The sequence below is a fragment of the Lissotriton vulgaris genome, chromosome 1_2, assembly GCF_964263255.1.
Source record: "Lissotriton vulgaris chromosome 1_2, aLisVul1.2, whole genome shotgun sequence".
In the NCBI taxonomy this organism is placed as follows: Eukaryota; Metazoa; Chordata; class Amphibia; order Caudata; family Salamandridae; genus Lissotriton; species Lissotriton vulgaris.
Genome location: NC_141686.1, coordinates 207,014,016 through 207,037,646, shown reverse-complemented (window position 1 = coordinate 207,037,646; position 23,631 = coordinate 207,014,016). Strand labels below are relative to the sequence as shown.

The window sequence follows — 23,631 nt, the reverse complement described above, 5'->3', positions numbered from 1 at the left end:
TATCCAGTAGATTTACACCAGCCGTGATAGACTCCAGCACGTGGTCCTGTTCAGAGACTATCGCAGACAGTATATCGCCATTTAGTGCTCTTTGTTTTTCCCCTAGTCTCTCCTCCACAGACTCTATTTCATTTGTGATCGCCCCCATTGCTGTGGTCAAGAAGCTAGTAATTGTGGATGTGGTTGAACGGTCATAACAATTTTACGTTTCCACATTTCTCCTTACCTTGGGGATGACTGGCTTTACCGGTATGATGTCCTTTCTTATATAGGACGAAGAGACCTGGCCCAGCCCAGCCTTGTCCAGTCGCGGACGGGCGCAGACGGGCCAGCCTGCGTGTGTCCCGCAGTGCAGGAGCCCCTACCGCAACTTAAGTGCCTCTTGGCACCTCTTGGCGCATGTTATGACGGTGTGGTGACTGTGGCAGTGGGTGCGCTACTTTACAGGTAGGGAATAGTAGTTCCCCGGTCCTCCTTGCTCCCTCGCCGGGCAGACTTTCAGGGATTACTCTGGCAACAGCAGTCACAGAAGGAAAATGAGCAAATTTATTTATTTTTGTTTTCCTGTGAGCATGCATTAGCTAACATGAATACATGCAAGTTATTATGGTGAATGAGAAAATGAATTTATGAACAATAGACCACCACCATACTGTGGATTGTTTCGCAAGTTAATTGTATGGGTGAGTTAGTGCTGGCTGTAAGTGGTTTGGGCTCAAAGTTTCTCACAATTCACACAATGCAGCACAACAATTGAAGTTACTGTACTGCCTTGCATTCAGTGACAGAGAAAGACAAGAATATATTTTCATAGAAATGCACAGTTCTTCTCTCTCCCTGCGTCAGTGCAATTTGGGCTGCCAAGTGAAAACAGAGGCAGCTTTGTGGAATAGTTCAACTGTGCCAGAGTTATGGTTAGGATACCTTCCGTGCTGGATGGGCTACTTTTCTGTCAAAAAGAGTCAGTGGGGTCTTTTTCCTGTTTGCACGTGTCCTTGTTGTTTCCTCTGCATCAATTAATGAGTACAAATTGACAATTACTCTGCAGTTCATTGTATCATAGTCATCTGGGTAATTAAGTATGTGAATATCTGTAGACCAAATTAACTTCATTCTAGGCTTAGTTGCACAAATGTTGATGAAGCCCTCTATGGAATTCGCTCCTTGAAGATCCTCAATTTGCTTTTGCCTAAGATGCATAATTCAGGGACTCGTCCCTGAGGGACCATCGAGCACTATAAGTGCCTGCACAGATATCATCAGCTAAGGCAGGGACCGCATGAGGTCTAGTGTCCAGTATCACAGACACGTCGATCTGTAATGAGGTGCTTGGGTGTCCAATGTGCTGGCACATCCATTAGGTAAGCAAGAATAACTGCCAGGGATGTGAGAACACATTGTTTGTCTATTGTGCAGGTACAATCTCTACAGATGAGAAACTGTGTTTGGTATTGTACAATTTCGTAAAGAAATGTTAGACCATGAGCTCCATCACTATTGATTAATGCTGCCCCGTCCTATGCATTAGCTGCAAGTTGGCTGCCCAAAGGAAAAGTGTGTATAACAATGTGTTATAAGGTTTGTACTGATAATGTGAACATGCAATTAATGATTGCTGATCAAATATAGTTATGTCACAAATGAATGAATTCAGGGCAATCTAATGTCATTTTGTTTCAGCACCCTCTAATCAAAATACATTTGGTAAAGCTAGGCCTTGGTGACCATTTTAGAAGCTGGCTTTAGCACACATATACAATGCTTTGAGCATTTATATATATATCCATAAAACACTAGAAGTGTATTAGTAGCTGATCGTCGTAAGGTTTAAAAGCATCACAGTATATTGTTCTTTTTGGAAGTGAATTCAAGAATCGTAGCACAAAAGGAAAAACATTTTTGCACGACATGAATAAAAAGAAAGCAGGTGGTAACAGTGACAGCAATTTTCATTTTGTAAAGGAAATAAAATTTAGGTACGTTGTTTAAACTATTGTGCTGTCTGAAAAAAACGAATTTGCAGAGCATGGAAAATACACAAAAACATCAATACAATTACTTCATAAAACTTGTGGCAACTATATGAGTACCACAATAAGCAGAATTTCAGCATCTTTCTTTGGAACCTTGTAGTGATTGGAAACAAATGGATTTACACGGCAGCAGGCACTGAAGGAAGTGTGTGGTAGAGCCAAAGCACACTGAAGGGCACACCTGGGACAGATGTATCATTGTATTACTTTGTCCTTGCAGCACGCCTGGTGTTGCAAGGGAAATACAATATTTAAGATTAGATTGACCAAGCAACTGGTATATACGGCGCATTCTTGCCCTCTCCTGTTCACGCTGTGCAGTGCATCAGGTGGTCTTGCTGTGTTGCATGAAATATTGGTGAATATGCCCCACAATAAATCTTCTATTGGCTGCATGGTAGGGCACATACAAGCCTTCTCTAGACATAGACACTGTAAGCTAGTGCCTATAGTTTCAGTGCATCAAAGACCCACAATTATGGACCTTCTTTGAGCCTGGCCTTTCCTTTTCGAATGTCTTCTCATGTTTACTGCTCATGTCACATCTCAGTGAGAGAGGTATATGATTAGGGTAGATCCTGACTGGTGAATCGGTTGTAGCTAGTTTAGTTGTATGCAGTCTTGGAGTCCTTTCCCCGCCTCCATTCTCCACTACTATGTTTGGAGCTAAAGATTTTGGAACAGGTCAATAGAAAGGTAGGATTTACAGATTAGCAGATGCATTTTGTAAAAGGAGGATGACCATGACATGTTTTAAGGGACAAGAACTGAGTCACAGAGAAAGAAAACATTGATGAGATAATCGGTTCTTCTATGATAAATGAAGATAATTATTTGAGACAAGTGGAGCAAGAGGGGGCCTTAGGAGATTTGGAGACATTTGTTTTGATGACTAGGTTACATACCTCAACAGTATTTAATGGAGTGAAGGGGGGCAGGAGAATGTAATCAGGGTAGGTAAGATAGGGTTAAAGGTCCACTTTCGAGGAGTTCATAATAGGTTCACTACTTGTTGACACCTTGGCCTTAAACACATTGATGATATTGTGGCAGGGGTACTTGGGCTAGTGCAGGCGAGTTTCTAACCCATCTGGCTTAAAGACTGTGGTAGATTATAAATATCTAAATTATGCAACATTTAGTGGTAGAAATTGTTGAGTGTTATTGGCTTAGGTTCGCAAATGAAGGGCGAATCGCAGGAATTCATCTTTGAAAGGTGGGTAACTACCATGAGGATGTGGATAAGGACTATGATGAAAGAATCACCAGGGCTGATAAGAATACAATGAGGACATTAATGAGAACGGATATCAAGGAGAGTTATTAGCTGATCCCAATTGCATACAATTTGCACTGGAATAAGGAGTCAAGAAGGGAATAGAAGTAACACAAATTAAAAAAGGCTATACGCTGCCTGTTCATGTTCTCTGATTGTCACACCCTGCCTCCTACACTTGCCATAATAGCAAATAATACAACAACGAGGCACTAAAGATGAACCATGATGTGCAAGCCAAAGCGAGTGCCAGGTCACTTCCATTAGTCTTCTTAGTAATTCCACTTTGAATGGAAAGCAAAAGTGCGAGCCTACCAGAGAACATTTTCAAAACACATCCTGTGTGCTTTCGTTTCTTCTTATGTATTTCCTTCTTTTCTTTATTTTTTGATTTCCCCATTTATTTATTTATTTATTTATTTTCGAGATTTTTATTGCGCATACAAATACCTGAAGGTGTCTCGGCGCATATGGAAGCTAATTACGATCAGACAGCAACTCTACTGGTTAAACAGCCATGTTTTTAAGAGCCATACCAAGATTTCTCTCTGAATGTGTGCATATGTTTGTTCTGATAAGTAGATTATCAGCATGTGTCTGTGCGTATCATTTAATCAGCTAAACTGGTGCATTAAATTGTGTCTCCTTCCCATTTATATCATGTCTAAGACTTTGTTCCTTTTTCGTAATTGGTGTTTTGCCTTCAATCTGTATTCTTGGCTATTTCAATGTGAATAATCACGTTACATGTTTTAAAAGGGGTGCAAATATTTAACCATATCCTCCTGACAAACTAACCACCTTCAGCATGTGACAACACACCCACAGCCAGAAGTCTGCCAATCTGAAGGGGGAGAAGACATTTACAAAAGGAAAAAGAGGAACAGACGTTCTCCATCAGTACACCTGTGATCAATGTAAGGCACATCTCTCTAAATGGCACTGCATTATATAACCTTAGAAATCCCCTTGTGCTTTACTTATTTCAGCAATGTCCTCCCCTCAGTTCTGTCATGGATCTTAAGTTGCAGTTTCGGCCTCTGACTTTATAGAGCACTCTGTTGCCCTTGGCTTGGTTTGCGCTCTGTCAGTATTTGTTACACCAGCCTTTTTGCCTCTTTTCACAATGTACAAATGATTTCGTCGCACTGTCTCACATTTTCAATTGTACAGTTTAGAGTATTTTGGTGTCATTGTACTTATGCTGTTCTACTTTGAGGTTTGTCAATGTCAATAAAACCATTCTAAAATGCTGCCTCCTCACATTACCCTTTGAGAACTCGTTGTCCCAAGAGGAATTCATGCTGCCAGTCAGCACTACCAGAGAATCTCCATTTTAGAGCTTATTCAAGCCCAGTGAAGGAATCTGCCACTCAGCCTTGAGACCCAGACCACACGTGTGCTTTCCACTCTAGGCTGATTGGAGCCCCCTATTGCTTTCAAGTCAGTTCCTCTCATACTGCTGCACACATTCTCCTTCACCTTTACCCATTTGAAGGGTTTAAACAACTTCTCTGTCCATTTCTTTTTCATTGATGTTTCAGCGCTCCCTCTGGCACATTGTATCCCTTTGAGTCCTGATGATGACCCTGTCACTTTTAGAAAATAAGCTTTTCCTTGCTTGAACCATCTGTACCTGCTGCCAGTGTCCTGGATCACATTGCTCTGAATACCTTACCTGCCGGGCTTTGTGTTATCCTCACAGATATTAAGAAAAGGGGGGACTATGTGTTGGCAGGATCAGTCACCCTACTAGGAAGGCTGGGGGCAGATCTGGTACCTGTCCCATTTACATTTCAAAGGGCTGCATCTGGCACACCAATAAATAAACCTGACACTAGTCTTTTTGTCACCCTAGACTTCTTGGAGCCTTGGCAGGGAAAGGAAAAACAGTTCAGAACCAGATGTAGGGTATCCCAGATTGCTCCACTTCAAAGGCTAGCAATAGGCATAAACATTGGACCCTCTGAACAACTCTTCAGTACACTCCTGAACATGTGGAAGACTTCACTACCTTCTCCTGGACTCTTCTTAAATATTTCTGTCCAGACCGGACTCAATCTAACTTGTGTATGCAATAAGCCCTCCATAACGGTCAGCCTAAGCTAGATTTCAGTAGACTTCATTAAAAATATTAAACATTCGTAACTTCAGTTCAACTGTTTAAATTGTTTTTGTGTTATTTTGTTGTTCAAATCTTTCGATATTGTTCCTAAATTGGTGTGAAGTTTATGTTGGGTAATGTTTTCACTGTATTATGTTTGCTGCATAAATACTTTACACATTGCCTCCAAGTTAACACTGACTGAATTTGTCCCAAGCTCGCGGAGGCATAAGCACAAGTTCATTTATTAACTTTTGTGGTTCAACCTGACAAAGATTTTGGTTGTTGCGTATGTAAGTTTTTCAACCTCTGGAACCAATTGCTACATTTCTTACAGGAATAAAGAGTTATCACAAATTATCAAAAGTAGGTTAAATTGGCTATGAGAAGAATAGTAGATAGTAGAAAATAGACAACCCAAATCATTGGTAGTAATAGACTTTTTTGACCAGTTTACACATATATTTTATGGAACTCGGTGCAGCATGCTCAGTTGTGCTACATTGCATAAGAGGGAGATAGCAAATGTGGTATATTTGCAAAGAAGTAGTGCTGTTTTCCTTTCCCTGTTTGATTGTCGAGGGCTGCGGGGGGACCCCAAGGAAACCGCAGCCCCTACTGGCTAACTAGCCACCACCATAACAGAGCCAGTCATTTTTGTTGTCATGCATTTTCATACACCAAATCGTTGGAGGCCACCTGGAGCCCCAATGCCCACATAACTCCACAGCATGCACTCCATCACTCCATTCAATTTTTCAGTACTCCAGCCCGGGCAGCAGCAAAGTTGTGTTTTCTTGGAAAGGGTTATAGGGATTGGGGTACTTGGGGCTGATCTAGGCTTGGTGAGGGGTGCTGCAGAACCCCTTCCCCAAATATAGAAAAGGTCATGGTGATTGGGTTTCTAAGACCTCCTAGAGACTGCCACTGGGTGATATATTCATACACATGTATATACATATATATATATCCACCAAAAACTTTCTGTAAAACCACAAAAACTAGGGAGCAGTCTCCTCTGTTTCAGAATTCGGTTGAATGAGTAGGCAGTACAGCACTCAGGTCTCAGCAATTCCTTTATTATTTTGATCTCTTTTCTATAAATTGCAATATTGTGGTCAAGGCAACCGTGTTTCGGCTGGAGCCTTCCACTGGCCCATAGCGTTTACAATTGCAGAGCAACCATTTAGAGGGACAAAGCCCATTTACCATCACCAGCTAAAAAGCAAATAGACTGCTCAATGTTTTGTTTTTCAGTCTCCCACATTCATTTTGGTGTTTTCTCTTCACTTTCTGTTCAAAAATTGCATAACTTCATTTTTATATACATACATATACTTGAGGAGAAAGACACCAACCAGTGGACACACTTTTCACAGTAGTAGTGTTGAAAATAGTCATGAGAAATGAATCATACATTTATATACATATATATATTTCTATATATTGATTACTCCACAGTTAATCTTCTAATCCACCCTTTGCACCAATTCTGGATGCATGATTACGTCCAGAGATAGCCCGTACCAATCACTACACCTCTGCTGTATAGCTTTCTTGGGGAATAGACTTGTGCACCTCAAATTATGTGACAACCTCAATTTGATTAGAGCAAGGGTGCTTGACTCACGCATTTTGATTAGAGCAGGGGTGCTTGACTCACGCATTTCGGCTGTAGCCTTGGTCACAGGTCAGAGTGCAGTTTGCTCACTATGTTTACATACATTTTCAAAGTTGTGCCACAAAAGAAGGACTAATTTAATGACAACATATCACGTTAATTCAACTGTCGTGGAAAACCTTGACTGGTAACAAACTGATAACATTAAAACAGTTACAAACATGATTTGTTCTTGATAATACCTTTTTGAGAAAGGAAAATAAACCTTGGTAAAACATTAAAATAAAAATATGAAAACAATATTTAAAATAAAAAACTATATGCATTATAAATAAACACAATCAAATTAAATTCAAAAAATGATTTCACCGAAATAAAAAATATATACATTTCCCTCCCTACTACTCAAATAAAATCATGAACACACAATTCATTTAAAAAAATGGTTTGTATATACATGACAATAATACTAAATGCATTTTTATTTTTCAATGAAAAATAACAAATTAAAACTAATATTTTAAAAATGTTTAAATATTAACAAAACTGGTAAACCAAATTTAAGGTACAATTATTAAAGGACATACACATAACTAAAAGAACAACCAATCAATTTAGTAATTTACATTATTAATATTGATGATACATTTATAGTTCAATTAAGATAAAAAATGAAAAAAATAATATATATTTAAATTGTTTTCCACTCTAATTCACTGCAAACCCAACACATCAAAACTAAATAAACATTACTAACAAAAGGTTAATTATGTAACATTATAACAATACTATAATTACTATATATTGCCTAAATTAAAGATAAGATTATCTATAGTCTGTCCCAGAGTAGTTTTGAGATGCCAATATATGTTACATGATATTCTTGTGTCACATTATTTTTTTCATTATGTTGGTGGAATACTTATAGGCTGAAATCCCATCCATTGCACTAGGTATACCACCTCCCTCTGACTCTTCCCGTCTTATGTAGCTCACTGGAGTGTACCTCCAGTAGAACCTTGCTAAAGGGCTGGGTGGAACTCACATAATTCTATGTACCATAATTACTTGGAATTACCCAAAAGTTGGTGAGATAGCTTGGAACGCAAAAAGAGAAATTCTGTGTCAGCTGCTATTTTCCTACTTGCATCCAAAATTGATTTTGTGCTAAGAAGTACATCTGAATGCTACAGAACATGAATAGCAAATGTTAAATGTGCTGTCAGTAGGATGTGTTCACTCAAAATCACTCTAAACGAAGTGAACAGTCAGAAATGCTAAAATAGCTCTTCAATGCCTCCTCAGGGGCCGTGAATGCTAGATAAATGTATTTACAAATACAATTTGCTGTATTTTCAAGTTAAAGAGTAACATCATTTCTTTGATTATTCTGGCGTAATTGACATTGCATGCTGGCCCACTTTCCTTGCTGGCTAGATTTGGGCTACAGAAAAAGTTGAATATACATACACACATAGCAAATAGAAAACCAAAAAATATAGTAGGATTGTATAATTAGAGCATTCCAAAAACAATCAACGCTGGTGTGAATTTGCTGGAGGAGTGCAATGAATGTTACTCTCTATAACTGTATTCTCTACAAGCTAAACTGCAATATGTACACTTTATTTCTTTAGCATGGAAAAGAAAAATTCTCTGATAACTCCATACAACAGTGGTTCTCAAACTGTGCGCTGTGGCTCCCTGGGGAGCCATCAAACATAGCCAGGAGAGCTGCGCACCAAGCACTTTAATGCATTTAACGGTAATTAAACTTCAACGCATGATGACGATGAGTTGTCAGTGACATGCCTAAAGCTGTAAGGGTATTGCGTAATTGATGGCATGTCGAGGGAGAGGGCCTCCGTATTTCTCTGGATCCCCACATTCAAACACTCCCAACGTAAGCGGAAAATGCCTGATTAATTTGTTTTTTTTCCAAATGCATGTCACACCAATGCAAGTTATAAGGAAAGTACAGTTTTCCTGTCTATTAAACACAGTATGTGTATCAAGTATTGACATTTGTATACAAACAAATTTCCAGACAGGCCTACTCTCTCTTTGAGCACAGGGAAGTAAAACACCATATACAGCATAATGCCAACATTTGAAAGCAAGAAAGAGGGATGTTTAAAAAAAATCTGAGGAATTTATTTTACTTGCATTGATTTTGAGGAAGTTTTTAGGAGGAAATAGCAAAAGTAAATCTGAATGTGGCCTAAAAAAGCATGAGTCACAATGCTGATACAGGTGTGTTGGCACGTATGACATGGGTAGAAATGTAAGTGCAAGATCGGAAACACTATGCCAATGGGGCCTACATACATAGGGGTGCTATCTAGCACTGTAAGTGGGCTAAAAAACTTTGAAAGGTAACTACAAATATTTTGTTGGAGTTGCCCCCCTAAGTAATACGTAACACCCTGCATATATGATTATAATACCTTCATCAGCTTCATCCCAATTATTTTCAGGGAGAAAAAAAGCAAGTACTCCAGAGGCTGGGCTTACATCACTCCCAACCTCCCAAAAAGTAACAGTGGGGAGCCATGGGCGATGGCCAATGGGTCAAGTGAGCCACGGGTCCAAGAAGTTAAGGAAACACATAATGTTATAATAAATATTTCTTACCAAATGGCCATTATTATATTCCAATCACAGATGCATTTTATGGAAATATATCAAGTGAAAATGCTACTAAAGACTTAGGGGCGATTCACGATGGTTGAGGGACCTCCACCAACAGACTGTTAGTAACGGTCCCTCCACCATCGTAATGCTTCTTTCAGTCTCAACATATTATGATGGGGGTTGGAAGAGTGGCGATCTGAAAGACAGACTGCCATGGTACAGACGGGTGGATTACATTTGACCAACTGGTGGAACAGCCTCTAGTTCATCGGGATTATGATATCCCTTTCCGTCTGTCATTCTGTGGCTGCTATGAAATGGCTGGCAGAAATGGATTTGGGGGCCAATAGTGGGCCCCCCCTTTATCCCTCAGGCTGGGACATGTGCCCTGGGGAGAACATATGGTGCCCCCTTCATATCCCAGCACCATGTGGCAGACACCGCATGGTGTCTGCCTTGTAGTGAAGGCATATATGAAGGTATGGCACAGTGGCCAGAGCAGGTGACTCCGGAGCAGGGCTTACGGTTTGATCACCTGGTGCTGGTGGCAGCTCAGCTCAACATCATGTGACTCTGGGCAGTAGCTCACTTACTCTCCTCAACAGCCCCCAGCGCCTTTAGACCCTTACGATTGATTTTTTTGCGTTTCTGATGTAACAGATTTAGGAATTATGTTACCTGTATTTGTTTTGTACTGCACCAGGTGCTGCAGACTGCAGCACCTGCTGCTATAGAAAACATAGGCGATGTGACCGCCTCAGTGGTTGTCGCATTGCAATGTGCACTGTGAGACTGCCGCCTTGCAGCTGGCAGTGCTGGATTGACTGTAAGGCACCGTTTTAATTCACTGTTACAATCACTATATTAAGTAGCAATGCCACTAAAGTTAACTTTATGAACACAGATATTTTTTTTTTTTTTTTTTTTAAACCTTTATTTGGAGACAAGTAGGTACAAGGGAAGTGTACATTCAAAACATACTGTCACATTCGGCCATTACAGTGGTGCGTCAGTGCCCAAAAGACATACAAAACAGAACTACATATGGAGACACGAGGAAGTACAGGGCAAGATATCAGTCAATACAAGGAGCATCAGCGAAATGTGCAGGAGACATTAAAATACAATGAGCCAGCATGGACAGGCGAGCCAATAAGACAATGCAATATGAATACAGTACAGTAGCGGAGAGTACATAAGCCAGAGTGGACACAAGTATGAGGAGTACTGGATAAAGGGGTGCCGCGCAGGGGTACAATCCGAATTCCCGATAAAAATACCTGTCCGAAGGGAGACTCCCACCCCTCAATAGCTCGCAGGGACAGGAGACAGTCAGCCCCCCCCCCCGATATCGGAAGAGCAGCAGGTGTCGTGTAAAATCCCAGCCCATCCCGTTGTCATCAGCCTATCCCCTCACGGTCCTCAAGTTCAGAATCAGAGTCCCGCACATCTCTGGTCAGGAGGTACACCTGGAGCGGACTCCAAAAGTCCTTTGGTCTACATCGAACAGGCATCAATTCAGAATAGATATTATACTGATCCTGACAGTAAATGAGGTCAGTCACCCAGTCCTGAAAGCGCGGCACCCTACCACGACCCCAACAGCAAGCAACCCTACGCTTAGCCAACAACAGGGCCACGTCGACAAATCTACGGTGAGAGGCAGGCACGTTCTTAGTGAAGCCAAGTAACATCACCAAGGGGTCAAACGCCACCCCATTCTCCGCCATAACCTGCAGGGCCTCATGAACCTGAGCCCAATATTCCAAAACCCCCGTACAACCCCAAGCCAAATGCAAGAAGTCCGCGCCTTCCGCCCGACACCTAGCACACCTGTCATCCTCCGCCAAATGAAACCGCAGTTTCCTCGCCGGGGTATAGTAGTACCTCTGAACAAACTTGTAGTGGATAATTTTAAGGCGACAACTAGAAGAGACATTGGCCGTGAGCCCGCAACAATATTTCCACTGCTCGTCTGTAATAGGAGCACCTAATTCGGCAACCCACTGCTCGCGCACCCGATTGGTCGGGACCGATCGCTGTCGGCGAATAGCCCCGTATAACTTCGACACCAGGTGTCGCCCATCTGAAACCAGCAGCACATGGAGGGGGAGGGTTACCCCAGGCTCCGAAGGATAATCCGGTAGTAGAGCACGCATGCCCTGCCGCAGGCGGACAAAGTAGAACAGGTCTAGAGGGGAGCAAGCAGCCGACCCGAAGAAATGAGCCTGCGTACGAAAGGCACCTTCGTGAAACAAGTCGCCCCACGTAAGAACACCTAGCCGCTTGCACATTCGCTGAAACCCCGTCTCCAACAACAGCGACAGGTCCGGATGATAAGACAGAGGCAAGGCCGGCGAGTAAAGAAAGGAAACGTCTAGCAAATGAGCCGTCCGCTTCCAAGCATCCACCGTGCAAGTCACCGTCGTGCGGGGCGTTTCCACATCTGCCACCTTGCCCAAGACCATCCCCTCCAGTGGGAGCGGGTGGGCGATCCAATGTTCAGCAGCAATCTGGGGCATGAATGGCGTGGGGCGCATCCAATGATAGGCATAGTGCGCCTGAGCGCTGAGATAATAGAGTTCAAAATCAGGGACGTCGAACCCGCCATCAGCATAAGGCAACGTAAGGGTAGTCCAGGCCACCCGTGGCTGCTTGCCCCCCCAGAACAATCGCAGCAGCTCAGAACGAAGTCTACGAAAGAAATAAGCACCAGGATGATATGGGAGGTTTTGAAAGAGATAGAGAAAGCGGGGCAGAACCACCATCTTGATAAGAGACGCCCTGCCGGCCATGGAGAGGGGTAAAGACATCCACCTGGTGACATCATCCGCCAGTTTAGTAATGGCCACACCATAGTTGAGCCGAACCGCGTCTCCACTATCTAAGGATACAACAATACCAAGATAACGCAACTCCGAGTCACACCACTCCAGAGGGTAGTCAAGGGGAAACCTGGCCACCGCAGATGTGAGGGGGAAAAATTGAGATTTCCGCCAGTTGATATGAACCCCGGATACGCCACCAAAAGCGACCAGCTCCCGCAGGAGCGAATTAAGGTTGTTCTCAGGGTCCTTGACATAGAGTGTGACATCATCAGCATATAAGGAAATGCCGACCTGCCGCTGAAGACAATTAAAGGCGCTCTGCTGATGAAACTGACGTATCCTACAGGCTAACGGCTCAATAGCGAGAGCAAACAAGAGGGGTGAGAGGGGGCAGCCCTGTTGGGTCCCTCTCGTGAGAGGGAACGAGGGGGACAGCACCCCATTCACTACTATGAACACAGATATTTAAGAGCAGTTTCCCTAGTCATCCTCTCCGGATGGTCCCTACTAAAAAGTGCTGATGTTAACCAGGACCTCTGCTCTACAAACAACCACAATCTCGAGTCACTATATGAGTTAGTTAAATCTTTAGAACAACTTGTGAAATATGCACACTTGTCTATAAATACCCGTCTAAAGCAAGTAGAAACAAAATCTTCTATCTGCTTGGACTTGCTGAACAATTTAGCAGCAGGCGAACCCTAGAAGAAATTCTCTGTGAACTAATATAGAAGTCACAGTATAAAGTTATCGTCTTGTCTCATGTTAAACGTTAAATTGGCAGTTCCATTTCCAATGAAAAACCTCAAGGAAAGAAGTGAGCCTCTTGTCGAGCTTATTTCTTTCAACTTCAGTCAAGAGTTACAGTTCAGTCAGACACCGGACGACATCGTGTCTGAAAGGAAACAATTAAAATAACTCTTCAAGTTTAGGAAATCTAAAAGGCCTGCAAAAATAACGCAGAGATATTCTATTCCCTCCGTTTTCAAAAGCCACAAGTTAATTAGTTTGACAAGCTGTGAAATTCATTAGACATAGACGTGACCTCTTTTCACAGGTGTGTCTGGTAAATTCATTTAAGCCAAAAAATCGAAGAATGATTTCAGATTTGATTAGCGCTTCGATCGAAGATAAAATAATTATGGCATAGTAATATTTCTCAAGGACAACTATTACCAAAGGTAAAAAAAAAGGAGTGTTTAAAAGGCAATCAATGTAGTGAATTATATATGAGCTAAAGAACTCCATAATTCGAAACATTTATTTTTTGCAAGAAAGAAGATTAAAGAAACAACAAAGCAGAACAGAACCCCCAGTACAATTCCTCACTTATCTCTCCTCATAGTGAGTGACATGGAATAAGGGAAGGCTGAGAAATTTGTTTAATAATAATAAATGCCCACATTAACACTTACCTTATTTCCTCTCCGTTAGAAGGGGCTCAGAAAGAATCCAGTGTTGAGAAATACTAGAAATACAAAAAGAGAGTAAAGTGAAGACTCATTTATGCAAAGTTAATTAAAAAGTGAGAAGTAGAAGAGGAGCGATCTTCCCAAGATATTCTGGTAAGGTAAGAATTTATATATTAAAAGTAAAGAAAGAACTACAGTTATAATTTGCAGTTAGTATAAAAGTGATTGTGAAATGTTGACAGACCTGTAAGAAGCAGAAGAAGCTGAAGAAGAGAACAACACAGAGCAGGCAGATCCTGGGAGCAGTCTCTTCTCTTTCCATTCCCCTTTCCCCCCTTAGAACTAACCTGTGACGGAACTAGAAAACCTAGCAGGGAGAGTTCTGAGTAGGGCATTGGGCTCTTGTGTCATTCTGCTCCAGTGAAGATTTACAAGTACCTTGTCTGGACAGGCTGAAAGAAAACGTGGAAAGCTTTACATGAAGCCAGCATTATTAATGATAATATTGGATTTTGGAGGATAGTTACTTCTGCACCGTTGAAAGCAGATGAATATCATAGGATTGAGGTTGTGATACCAGAAGAAGACTGGAGGAAGTAAACAGAGCAAAAACTGCAAGCAAAGGTGGAAAAGCTACTGACCCGACACTATCCCAGTTGTCTTGTATAAGATAAGCCTGGGCGGAGTTCTGCTACACCGAACTCCACAAAGTGCAAAAAAAATCCACAGAGCTCAGCAAGAAGTAGAGTGTGTTGGGTAAATGCTGTTTGTGGGTATTTTAAGTGCCAGGTGCTTGTCTGCACTGTGCAATTATCACAAATGGCACCATGCATAGCGCAAGCGGGCCCAGCTTCCTTTCTGATGCTGTAGTCGATTTTAATCGGGCAGCAGCTTTCTCAATGTGAAGGGACACTTTTTCAACGCAAGAGGTTGCGAGCATACACTACCACTGCCAGTGAGAAATGTGACCGCCTATGTTGAGAAATCTCGTTTGGAGGTTGATTTTCCACACTTTCACTCTCCACCTTGATATTGATGATCACAAACTAGGAAAAATCTCACCAGGAAGTGGATTTTCCTGACCAACGCTCACCAACTTAATGTAGATGAACGCAAGTGAGTAAAAAACTCTCCTCCGCAAACTTTCGTAACTCTGCGAGCTCTGCGCAATGTGGCGTGTGGAAACCTCCAACCTAGGCGAGCAGAGCGGAGTTCACCGCCCAGACTTAGTTTAAGGCCAATACTGTTTTATGGTCCCTCTCCGAACCGTGGTACTTAGGGCATGCTGTAATACAGGTTTTGTATCCACGGGGGCAGAATCAGCAATAGTCCTGTCAAAATCCATAAATCCTTTAACCTAGAATATGTGCTCAATTTTAACTACCTAGCCATTGCACTAGATTCTAAACTAACCTGGTATTCACATCTGCAATAAAACAAGGCTATTTTGCTTCAAAACACCTTACCAAAACTGAAAACATCAGAAAAGTGTGTCCAAGGCTGTGTCTCAAGTACTTAAAGTCTATACATATAGGGCACAATCTGCAACCCCTTCTGGTGCAGAACTTTTGGGGGGGTTCTAGTAGAAATACATTTGTTGGGGATGAAAATACATGTTCTTCAGGACGTAATTACATCTTCTCGTATTTACACCCATGATCCGTATTACCCTAGATCTGAACATAGAGTGCATAGACCATCAGGCCATATTAAGACCGTTGCTATTCTGGGTCCAATTTTGAACTACAGAAGAACTCTTAAATTACAAAGAGGTGTTAATGGAGATCTTAAGGCTTCATAAGCATGTTACCCTCCAGTGGGTTAGGCATGTGCAAAACCACTTTCCTTTTTTGAGCAATATCTGGACGAAGTCCAACCACAATTGGCAAAATCTCTGTATGTGAAGTTTCACTATGACATTTTGCAAGTTAATTTTAACACAGCAAAATGGGCACACACAAATGATGATGTTAGCGAGGTCTACTGCCCCATACGCCTATCGAATGCAGTAGAAAACAATTCACATTTACTTTTTTTTGTCCAACATGTGCCATTTCAAGGGAAAAAAAAGATCAAGCCTATTTGCCGTAACAGGGGAATCAGGTCACACTCAGGAGCGACTAGGATTCTAAAAACTGATACATAAATTGTTTTTAGTGTTAGCAAATATTTATTTGCTGTCAATTTAATATGAAAGGAAAAAGGCATGACACTTTTTTTTATAGGTCAAGATTTTTAATCTAAATGTTTTACATTGTATGTGCTGCTTCAGCATTTATATGCACCTTCTTGCACTTGCACTTTATTTATTCCTGCATGGAACCCATATCTCTTTTTAAGATAGCAAAATAATAATTGTCTGAGTTTATTGAATAATAGGCGTAGCATTAGAACTATGTATTTCATTTAGCGAATTGAGAAACTAGTTATACATTACAAAGGTAACATTTTATTCTTTGTGATTGCTAAGGGGGAAAACAGGGAATGATTACTTTTAACTTTATTTACCTTATATGTATGAATTGTTTTAACATGTATCTTTAATGGTTTTTAAATCCAAATGAAGATTAATGAACGATTAAACAATTGTCCTGATCTACAAAAAGGGAGATCGGCATAACTCTGCATTCTGTAGGCCGATCTCCCTGCTTGTTTCTTTAGCAAAGATAGCAGGGTCCATAATTTTGAATAGGCTACAAGATCAGGTAATATCTTGTCACATTTACAATACGGGTTGCTCCCCCGGATTGGGACAATAGAGCAGAGTCTTAACCTGAACATCCTAAAGAATGAATACTAAGATTAAGGAGGGGGGCATTTATTTAGCATTTGTCGACTTGTCCTCGGCCTTTGATTATGTCATCCATTATTAATTTTCTAAGAGACCTGTTCTCAGGATGTAGAGCCAGGGTTAGATACGGTATCAGATAGAATGTACTCAATCTTTCAGCATGGAGAGAGGGGTAAGACTGGGCTGGGTCCTAGCACCAATTCTTTTCTCCCGATAAATAGATAGTGTTGGTGCTGAGGTGGCTACACATTCTAAAGACCTCCCACAGGTGGGACATCAACGTGTCCTGGCCCACCTCTTCGCGGATGATGCCATTCCTATGGCCCGCGATGCCCATTGCCTACAGTCAGTATTCACAAATTTTGTTGAGTTTTTGGAGGATCTTGGCATCAATTGAAAACATTTATAACCAAGTGTAGCAGAAGAACATTTACTTTTGGAGACATAAAAATCAAGGGCGCTAATAGAGGCTTCACACATAGTTTTTCATACTTAGGCATATTACTTGATGAAAAAGATTCATAGAACCGTGCTATTGCCACTAGCAATTTACTATTTAATAAAACATGTATGGCCCTGCTAAATTTTGTTAGACGATTAGGTATGAACCCGACTCCCCCCGAAAGATGGTAATGATTGATGAAGCCAAATGTCTCAGTGTAGCATTATTCGGGGCAGGAATCAGGGGACACACTAAATGCACGGCCCTATGAATGGTAGAAAATGAGTTTTTGAGGTACTTACTTGCCACCCTAGAAAATGCTCCTATATACTTTTTCCATACTGAACTGGGGGTTTCGTTTCTCTCACACCCGATGCAGCTCATATTACTATTGCAAAAAGCACAGTTGATGGACAGAATGCAGAACAATGTCTTACATACACCCCAGTACAAAGATCTGGGCTCCAATCCATCGTTTTTTTGCACTCCACACCACCCTAGGTCAGAGAATAGCTATATGCAAATCAGCCATGACCCTGTGCCTCATGGGAACAGTCCAGCCCAAACTACCAAGCCATGTCTTTCCTAGACCGGAATCAAGCATCCAAGGACCGGTTTCTGGCTATCAGCCTTCTTCAGCCTGGATAGCTTGACTCCAGTGATGTGGAGAGCCTGGGAATCACGTCTGAGCATACCCAGTCCACTCGGGCACGAAGTGTGAACATCAGACTACACTGTCTTAAACCGTTCCATCATTGAGGATTGCATGAAGTCAAGTCTGTTTTTCCGCATGCGATGTCTGACGTACATACAACAATTTTTCTGTGACCTGGGCCATCCTGACTACTTTGAGAAGCCTTAATCCTTAGAACTCATTAGTCGAAAAGTATTGAAAAATGAATACAGTATGCACCATGAGACTATAAGACTGATCACTGAAATTTTGAAGCCCACTGTTTTAAAACAATCAACTTATTCTAACTACATATCAAATGCAACGTTATTTCAAAGTTGAATTGAATTCTACGCATAGATTCATTTTGACCTGTTTAAGATCTAACATTTTCTATCGTCTGATTAAGTTGCCTGAAATTATCCACAAACCTAACAAGTTTTCCCTGTGATTGCAGGACGGCAAAGAGCACTATGCATGTCGTTTTTTTGTGTGTACATTCTAGAGTTATTTATGAGAAAACGTTACCTTTTACCTTTTCTAGAACTGCTGAATTTAGCACAATGCTGCCCTGCTTATCTTTAGCTACAGTCATTGTCTACTGTGGAGAATTGCTGCAGTATGTTAAGTTTTCTATGGGCAGCTTTTTACGCTTGAAAGAAAATTGTATAGTGTGATTGATTAGCTTTGTGTTACAGTTTAAAAGTGATTAATCAATTAATGATGCTTTATTAATCTGTTCTTAAGACATTTTTAAATATATTATAGAAAAGTGTAATTTATCATACTTTAATGATTTTTAATATGAAACTGAACACAATATGGATCGAATTGACAACTGGTTGGTAGGAGCGCATAGAGGACCCGATAAGAATGTCAAAGAGTGGGGTATGTCAAGGTATGATGGTGCGCTAAAGGAACTGTTTTATGTATTGTAAAAGAAGACTCTCTTGGATAGTAATTGTATTTTTATTTTCATTTTTATTGTACTTTTTTAGTCCATTTATTTAGATCGATTAAAGTTGTTTCTGATGTGATCTGAATAAAACAATAACAACCAGTAGTAAATGTGACAATGTGAACAAGCTCCCAACTTCCTCTGTTATAAAAGCCAGATGTTTTTCAATTGGCTTTATTGTAACAATTACTGATATATCACCATCTGAATGTACTATGCTACATATTTATATGTCTTCTTTTTTCGTAAAAGGTTCTTCCATAATTTGAATTAATGAAAACTGAAAATTGGACACTGGTGTCAGAGTTCATCCTCGTAGGACTGTCAGAAGACCCAGCTCTGCAGCTTCCACTCTTCATGTTCTTTCTCTTGGTCTATATTATTACTCTTGTGGGCAATGTAGGGATCATCACATTAGTGAGGGCAAACCGCCATCTTCACACACCTATGTACTTCCTGCTCTGCAACTTGTCCTTCATAGATATCTGTGTATCTACAATTACAGTCCCTAACATGCTGTCCAACTTGATTTTGCAGAAAAAAACGATTTCAGTTAGAGGATGCGAAACACAGATGTTTTTGATATTTGCCATAGGAAGCACAGAAGTCTTCCTCTTCCCGGTTATGGCTTATGATCGTTACACGGCTATCTGCAATCCACTAATGTATCCAGTCATCATGAGTACCAGAGCCTGCATTTATCTTATTGGTTTTATATACTTACTTGCCATCATTAATTCACTGATACAAACCACATTCACGTTCATGCTTCCTTTCTGCAGGTCAAACAGGATCAGTCACTTCTTCTGTGATGTGCCTGCACTCCTAAAGCTCTCTTGCTCTGACACCACACTAAATGAAATGGTGCTGGTTTTAGTGGCAGGTGGCCTCATAGCAGCATCTGTTGTATTCGTCATTATTTCATATACTTACATTGTGTTGACAATTCTAAAGATAACTTCCTCAGCAGACCAATGGAAGGCCATCTCTACCTGTTCTGCCCACTTTGTTTGTGTCGCTTTATTGTATGGCACTCTTGCTTTCATGTATGCTAAATTCCCCTCAAACTACTCTCTTACTAGGGACAAAGTGGTCTCTGTGTTCAACGCTGTGGCAATACCTATGCTAAACCCATTCATTTACAGCCTAAGAAACCAGGAGGTGAAACAGGCTTTAAGAAAAGCCATAGGCAGAAAGAACACTGATAGGAATTAGAAGAAGAAATACTTTATTGTTGATTAATAAAAATCATTACAAACAAGGATAAAAATAATTTGGATTAATTCAGGAACTTGATTGTATCAATTTGATCTTTATATTATATTATCTTTCAATGACAAAACACGCATTGCATCAAAAATAATTTTGAAGAATCATTATAATTCAGTTGCATATTTCACACAGACCACAAAAGACATCACTTCAAAAAGGATAATAACATTTTCTCGGCGGAACTACCTGCACTACCCCCAATTTTAAAATACATACTTAAAAGTACAATAGATAAAGTGCAATAGTTAAAGTGCATTTGTGCAATTTCTTACATCAAGCAGCATTCCATATCATGAATTTAAAAGAATAATGTGTTCCTATCAAAAAGGGGCCCACACTAAGCGGACAATTAATTTGGAATTGGGGTTTTACCCAATTACTGCGGGCACTTAGAACCTTTTAAAATTTCGATTTCAGACCCTTACACACAACTTCAAGATCAATTTATAGGATTACAATTTACATTTAGCATCTTTGAGACTAACAGCATTATCGAGTGAAACTAATCATTAATTATCTAGGCATGCCTCTAATGTCAAGTGACACACTCTGAGATTAACTTGTTTTCTGCAATAAGAATGAACTTTACAAACTGTGTTGTCAGGAGGGCCTAGTTCCCAGAGAGACAAGTTATGAAAGCTTGTTGACTTGTTCTCACGCCGAGTTCATTAAAAGTGGATTTAATCAGGCTTTCCTCTCTTCTAACAGTTGAGGACAAGTGGATACAATATGCACAAGAGATTCATTATAAAAAACACATAACCTACAGCTGTTTGTGGGCCAATTTAGTTCCCATGTGGGGGTTCCATCCTTTGTGGGGTATCTCCGAAACTGTAACAACATAAATCTGTCTCTTAAAGAAGATTTTAAATGGGTTATGGTTATGGTTTACAATTGTGGTTTTAATTTTATTGAATGAATTAATATCTGACCAGGAGAGTCGCTTTTTGGCGAACGCGTCCTTCTCCAAAAGATAGTACATTAGCTGATTGATTTAATGTCTATCTAAACACTGCTTTGTTCCTAGCTACATCTTATAGTTTCACAGTTACAATACAAAACCCAATAATATTCCATACTCTCTTGTCTGATTTTGTTCAACCAATCGTCATTATTTTTGTCTTCTTGGTATTCATTTATAATCCTTTGAATGATATATATATAGTTATTAAATTAATCTACAACTCTTCTTAGTCCTATAGCAGTGCGACTCAACACTATGGTATTATCTGCATACTGTAAGTATTTTATATTTTGTCCTGAAAAGGTAGGAGAGTGAGCATCAACATTTTTAAAATGTAACAGTAAGTCGGCCATAAAAAGATTAAAATGACAGGGTGCCAAAACACAAACTTGTTTAAGACCTCACATAGTTTCAAATTGACGTGTTGTACAGCTACGGTTCCTGACTTTAACCTGAACCCACGTATTAGTGTATAGCAATTTATTCATGTTGAGCAGTTGATTTGGGATACCACATGCACATATCCTAGCCCAAAGAAATTACAAGGGACGGAATCAAAATTGGCCTCAAGTTCAACAAAACAAATATATAAATCTCGCCTTTTTTACTTTGCTCTTTCGACCAACAAAGTCAGTAAGGTCAAATTTGGATGTTGACTTGCTCCTCCGAAAACCGGTTTGGAATGTTGGAATAATTTCTTCTTTTGCAGCCCATTCTTCCAAGTCATTCAACAGACAGCTTGAGAAGACGTTTGCCTCCACATCTGTTTGGGCAATCAACTTATAATTTCCTGGATTTTCTTGGGGTCACTTTTATAGATTGGCAGTATTATAATGTGCTTGCTGGTAGAAAAGATGGCTTCAGCTGCCTGTAATTCTTCCACCTCACACTAACATATCATTGTGCTGAAAAAGCAAGTATACTCCCTACTTCTGCCTATAACACACACTCTTAAACAACATAAAAGAGTCACTGCACCCCCTCACGCTAATACACTCTCAGTGACTTAGCGGCTTAAACAGCTAGACCTTCCCACCTAGGACCTGGGGGATCCGGGTTCAATTTCCAGCTTCCGCTCACCATTTAGCAATTCTGGGAAATGTACACAGGGCCAGATCACAAAACATCTTTGACTGGGGTTATTGCATGCCTTTGGTGGACAGTAAAGGTAGTTCACGCTCCAAACATATTTAACACTGAAAAATGAAAAGCGGATTTAAAGGTTAGTAATGTGTGGCAAGAACTTTTGTGCTTATTTGTGTGGCATCTTGTGGTGACATGCAATTTCACTGTTTTGTGTTGTGTGGCAGTTTTGGAACACAATGCAGTTTTGTATGGTGGCTGTGGTGTTCCATTTTGTTATGACCATTTTGTTGCTTATTGCCCGGTTATGTTTTGTATTGTTAAATCATTGAATGTATGCTAATGTGTTATGCTATGTTGTTTCTTTAGATGTGTTAAATTCAGATACATTTCCAGCAAAAAGTATTACAAGGCTTGAAAGATCCTGTAACAAGCAACCATTCACCACTGTCTAAGGTGGTAAAAAAAGAGCAGCTCCAGCTATTTAAGAGAGGAGTCCGGCAAAATCTGTGGTAGAAACTGATTCCTAACTTAGCCATACCAGTGTTTCATGTGATACAGCCCTAATTATCTCTGTGTGCCTAAAAAACAAATCAGTGACACTCTTATTTGGATGGGGGTGCTCTAATCTCCCAGCCCAAGTTAGCACTATTTAAAAAAAAAAAAAAAAAAACATACTCTGCATGCTCTGACTCAAACTCTGTGCACCCAAATCACCCCCGCTTATCACCTACCTTTAACTGCTTGCTATCACTTGTAATCTATCCAAAAATGATACCTCCTGCACATCCTGAGTCTAAGGGCCACTTTTCACCTCAAGCAAGTTTTTTTCGCTGGAAATGTATCAGAATTTAACACATCTAAAGGATTAAGTGTGTAAAACTCTCCCCTGAGGCGGAAAGCTGGGGGTTTAGGCAGCTAAGAAATTTTTAACCATTTTGTCACTTTAATTTGCGCATTGAAAAACCTTATCTTGTCCCTTGCCGAGTCTCGAACCCTGCTCCACGCGCAGATGAATAGGCGCTGACGCGGTTGGAGACAGGGCTTGCTGCCATCTCAGGGGGAAAACTAGGGTAGCGCACCAGCTGTTGGCTGCCTCCCGCCCTCCCTGGTATTGAAACTGCGCTGAAACGCGCGCATGCAGATTAAGGGCCTCATTAGGATCGCGGACGGACTTGCGTCTGTCCGCGACCCCAGAGCAGGAGGGAACCTCCGCATGGCATGCGGAGTTCCCTCCTGTGCAATTAGGATGTGACCGCCACCCTGGCGGTCACATCCTCTACTTTTAACATTGTGGCGGATGCGGCTTCAAGGTGCACCCGCGGCAATGTTAAAAATGCAGGTGTTGCATTTGTATGCAGAAAGAGGCAGGCACCGCGCGGTGCCTGCCGCTTTCCGCATACAAATGCAGGGGGGTACCACAGGTACCCCCCACGTGCACCCCCCACCCCCCTTCACCTAGGGGGCCCGCAACGGGCCACCGCAGTGAAGTTACACATGCTTTTCCACGGCAGAAAACCCGCCGCGGAAAAGCATCTGA

The 23,631-nt window shown here is 41.0% G+C and overlaps 1 protein-coding gene across 1 annotated transcript; it reads left to right on the top strand.

The window, feature by feature from the left end:
- The first annotated feature begins 19,045 nt into the window (after window positions 1–19,045).
- Window positions 19,046–19,987, top strand: LOC147734972 (olfactory receptor OR9H1-like). Its single transcript, XM_086952544.1, has one exon. It carries the CDS (start codon window positions 19,046–19,048, stop codon window positions 19,985–19,987), a length of 942 nt encoding a protein of 313 aa, XP_086808670.1.
- Window positions 19,988–23,631: the final 3,644 nt, after the last annotated feature.

Coding starts and splice junctions, on each gene's coding strand:
- LOC147734972 (XM_086952544.1), top strand. CDS start 19,046: ATGAAAACTGAAAATTGGACACTGGTGTCAGAGTTCATCCTCGTAGGA.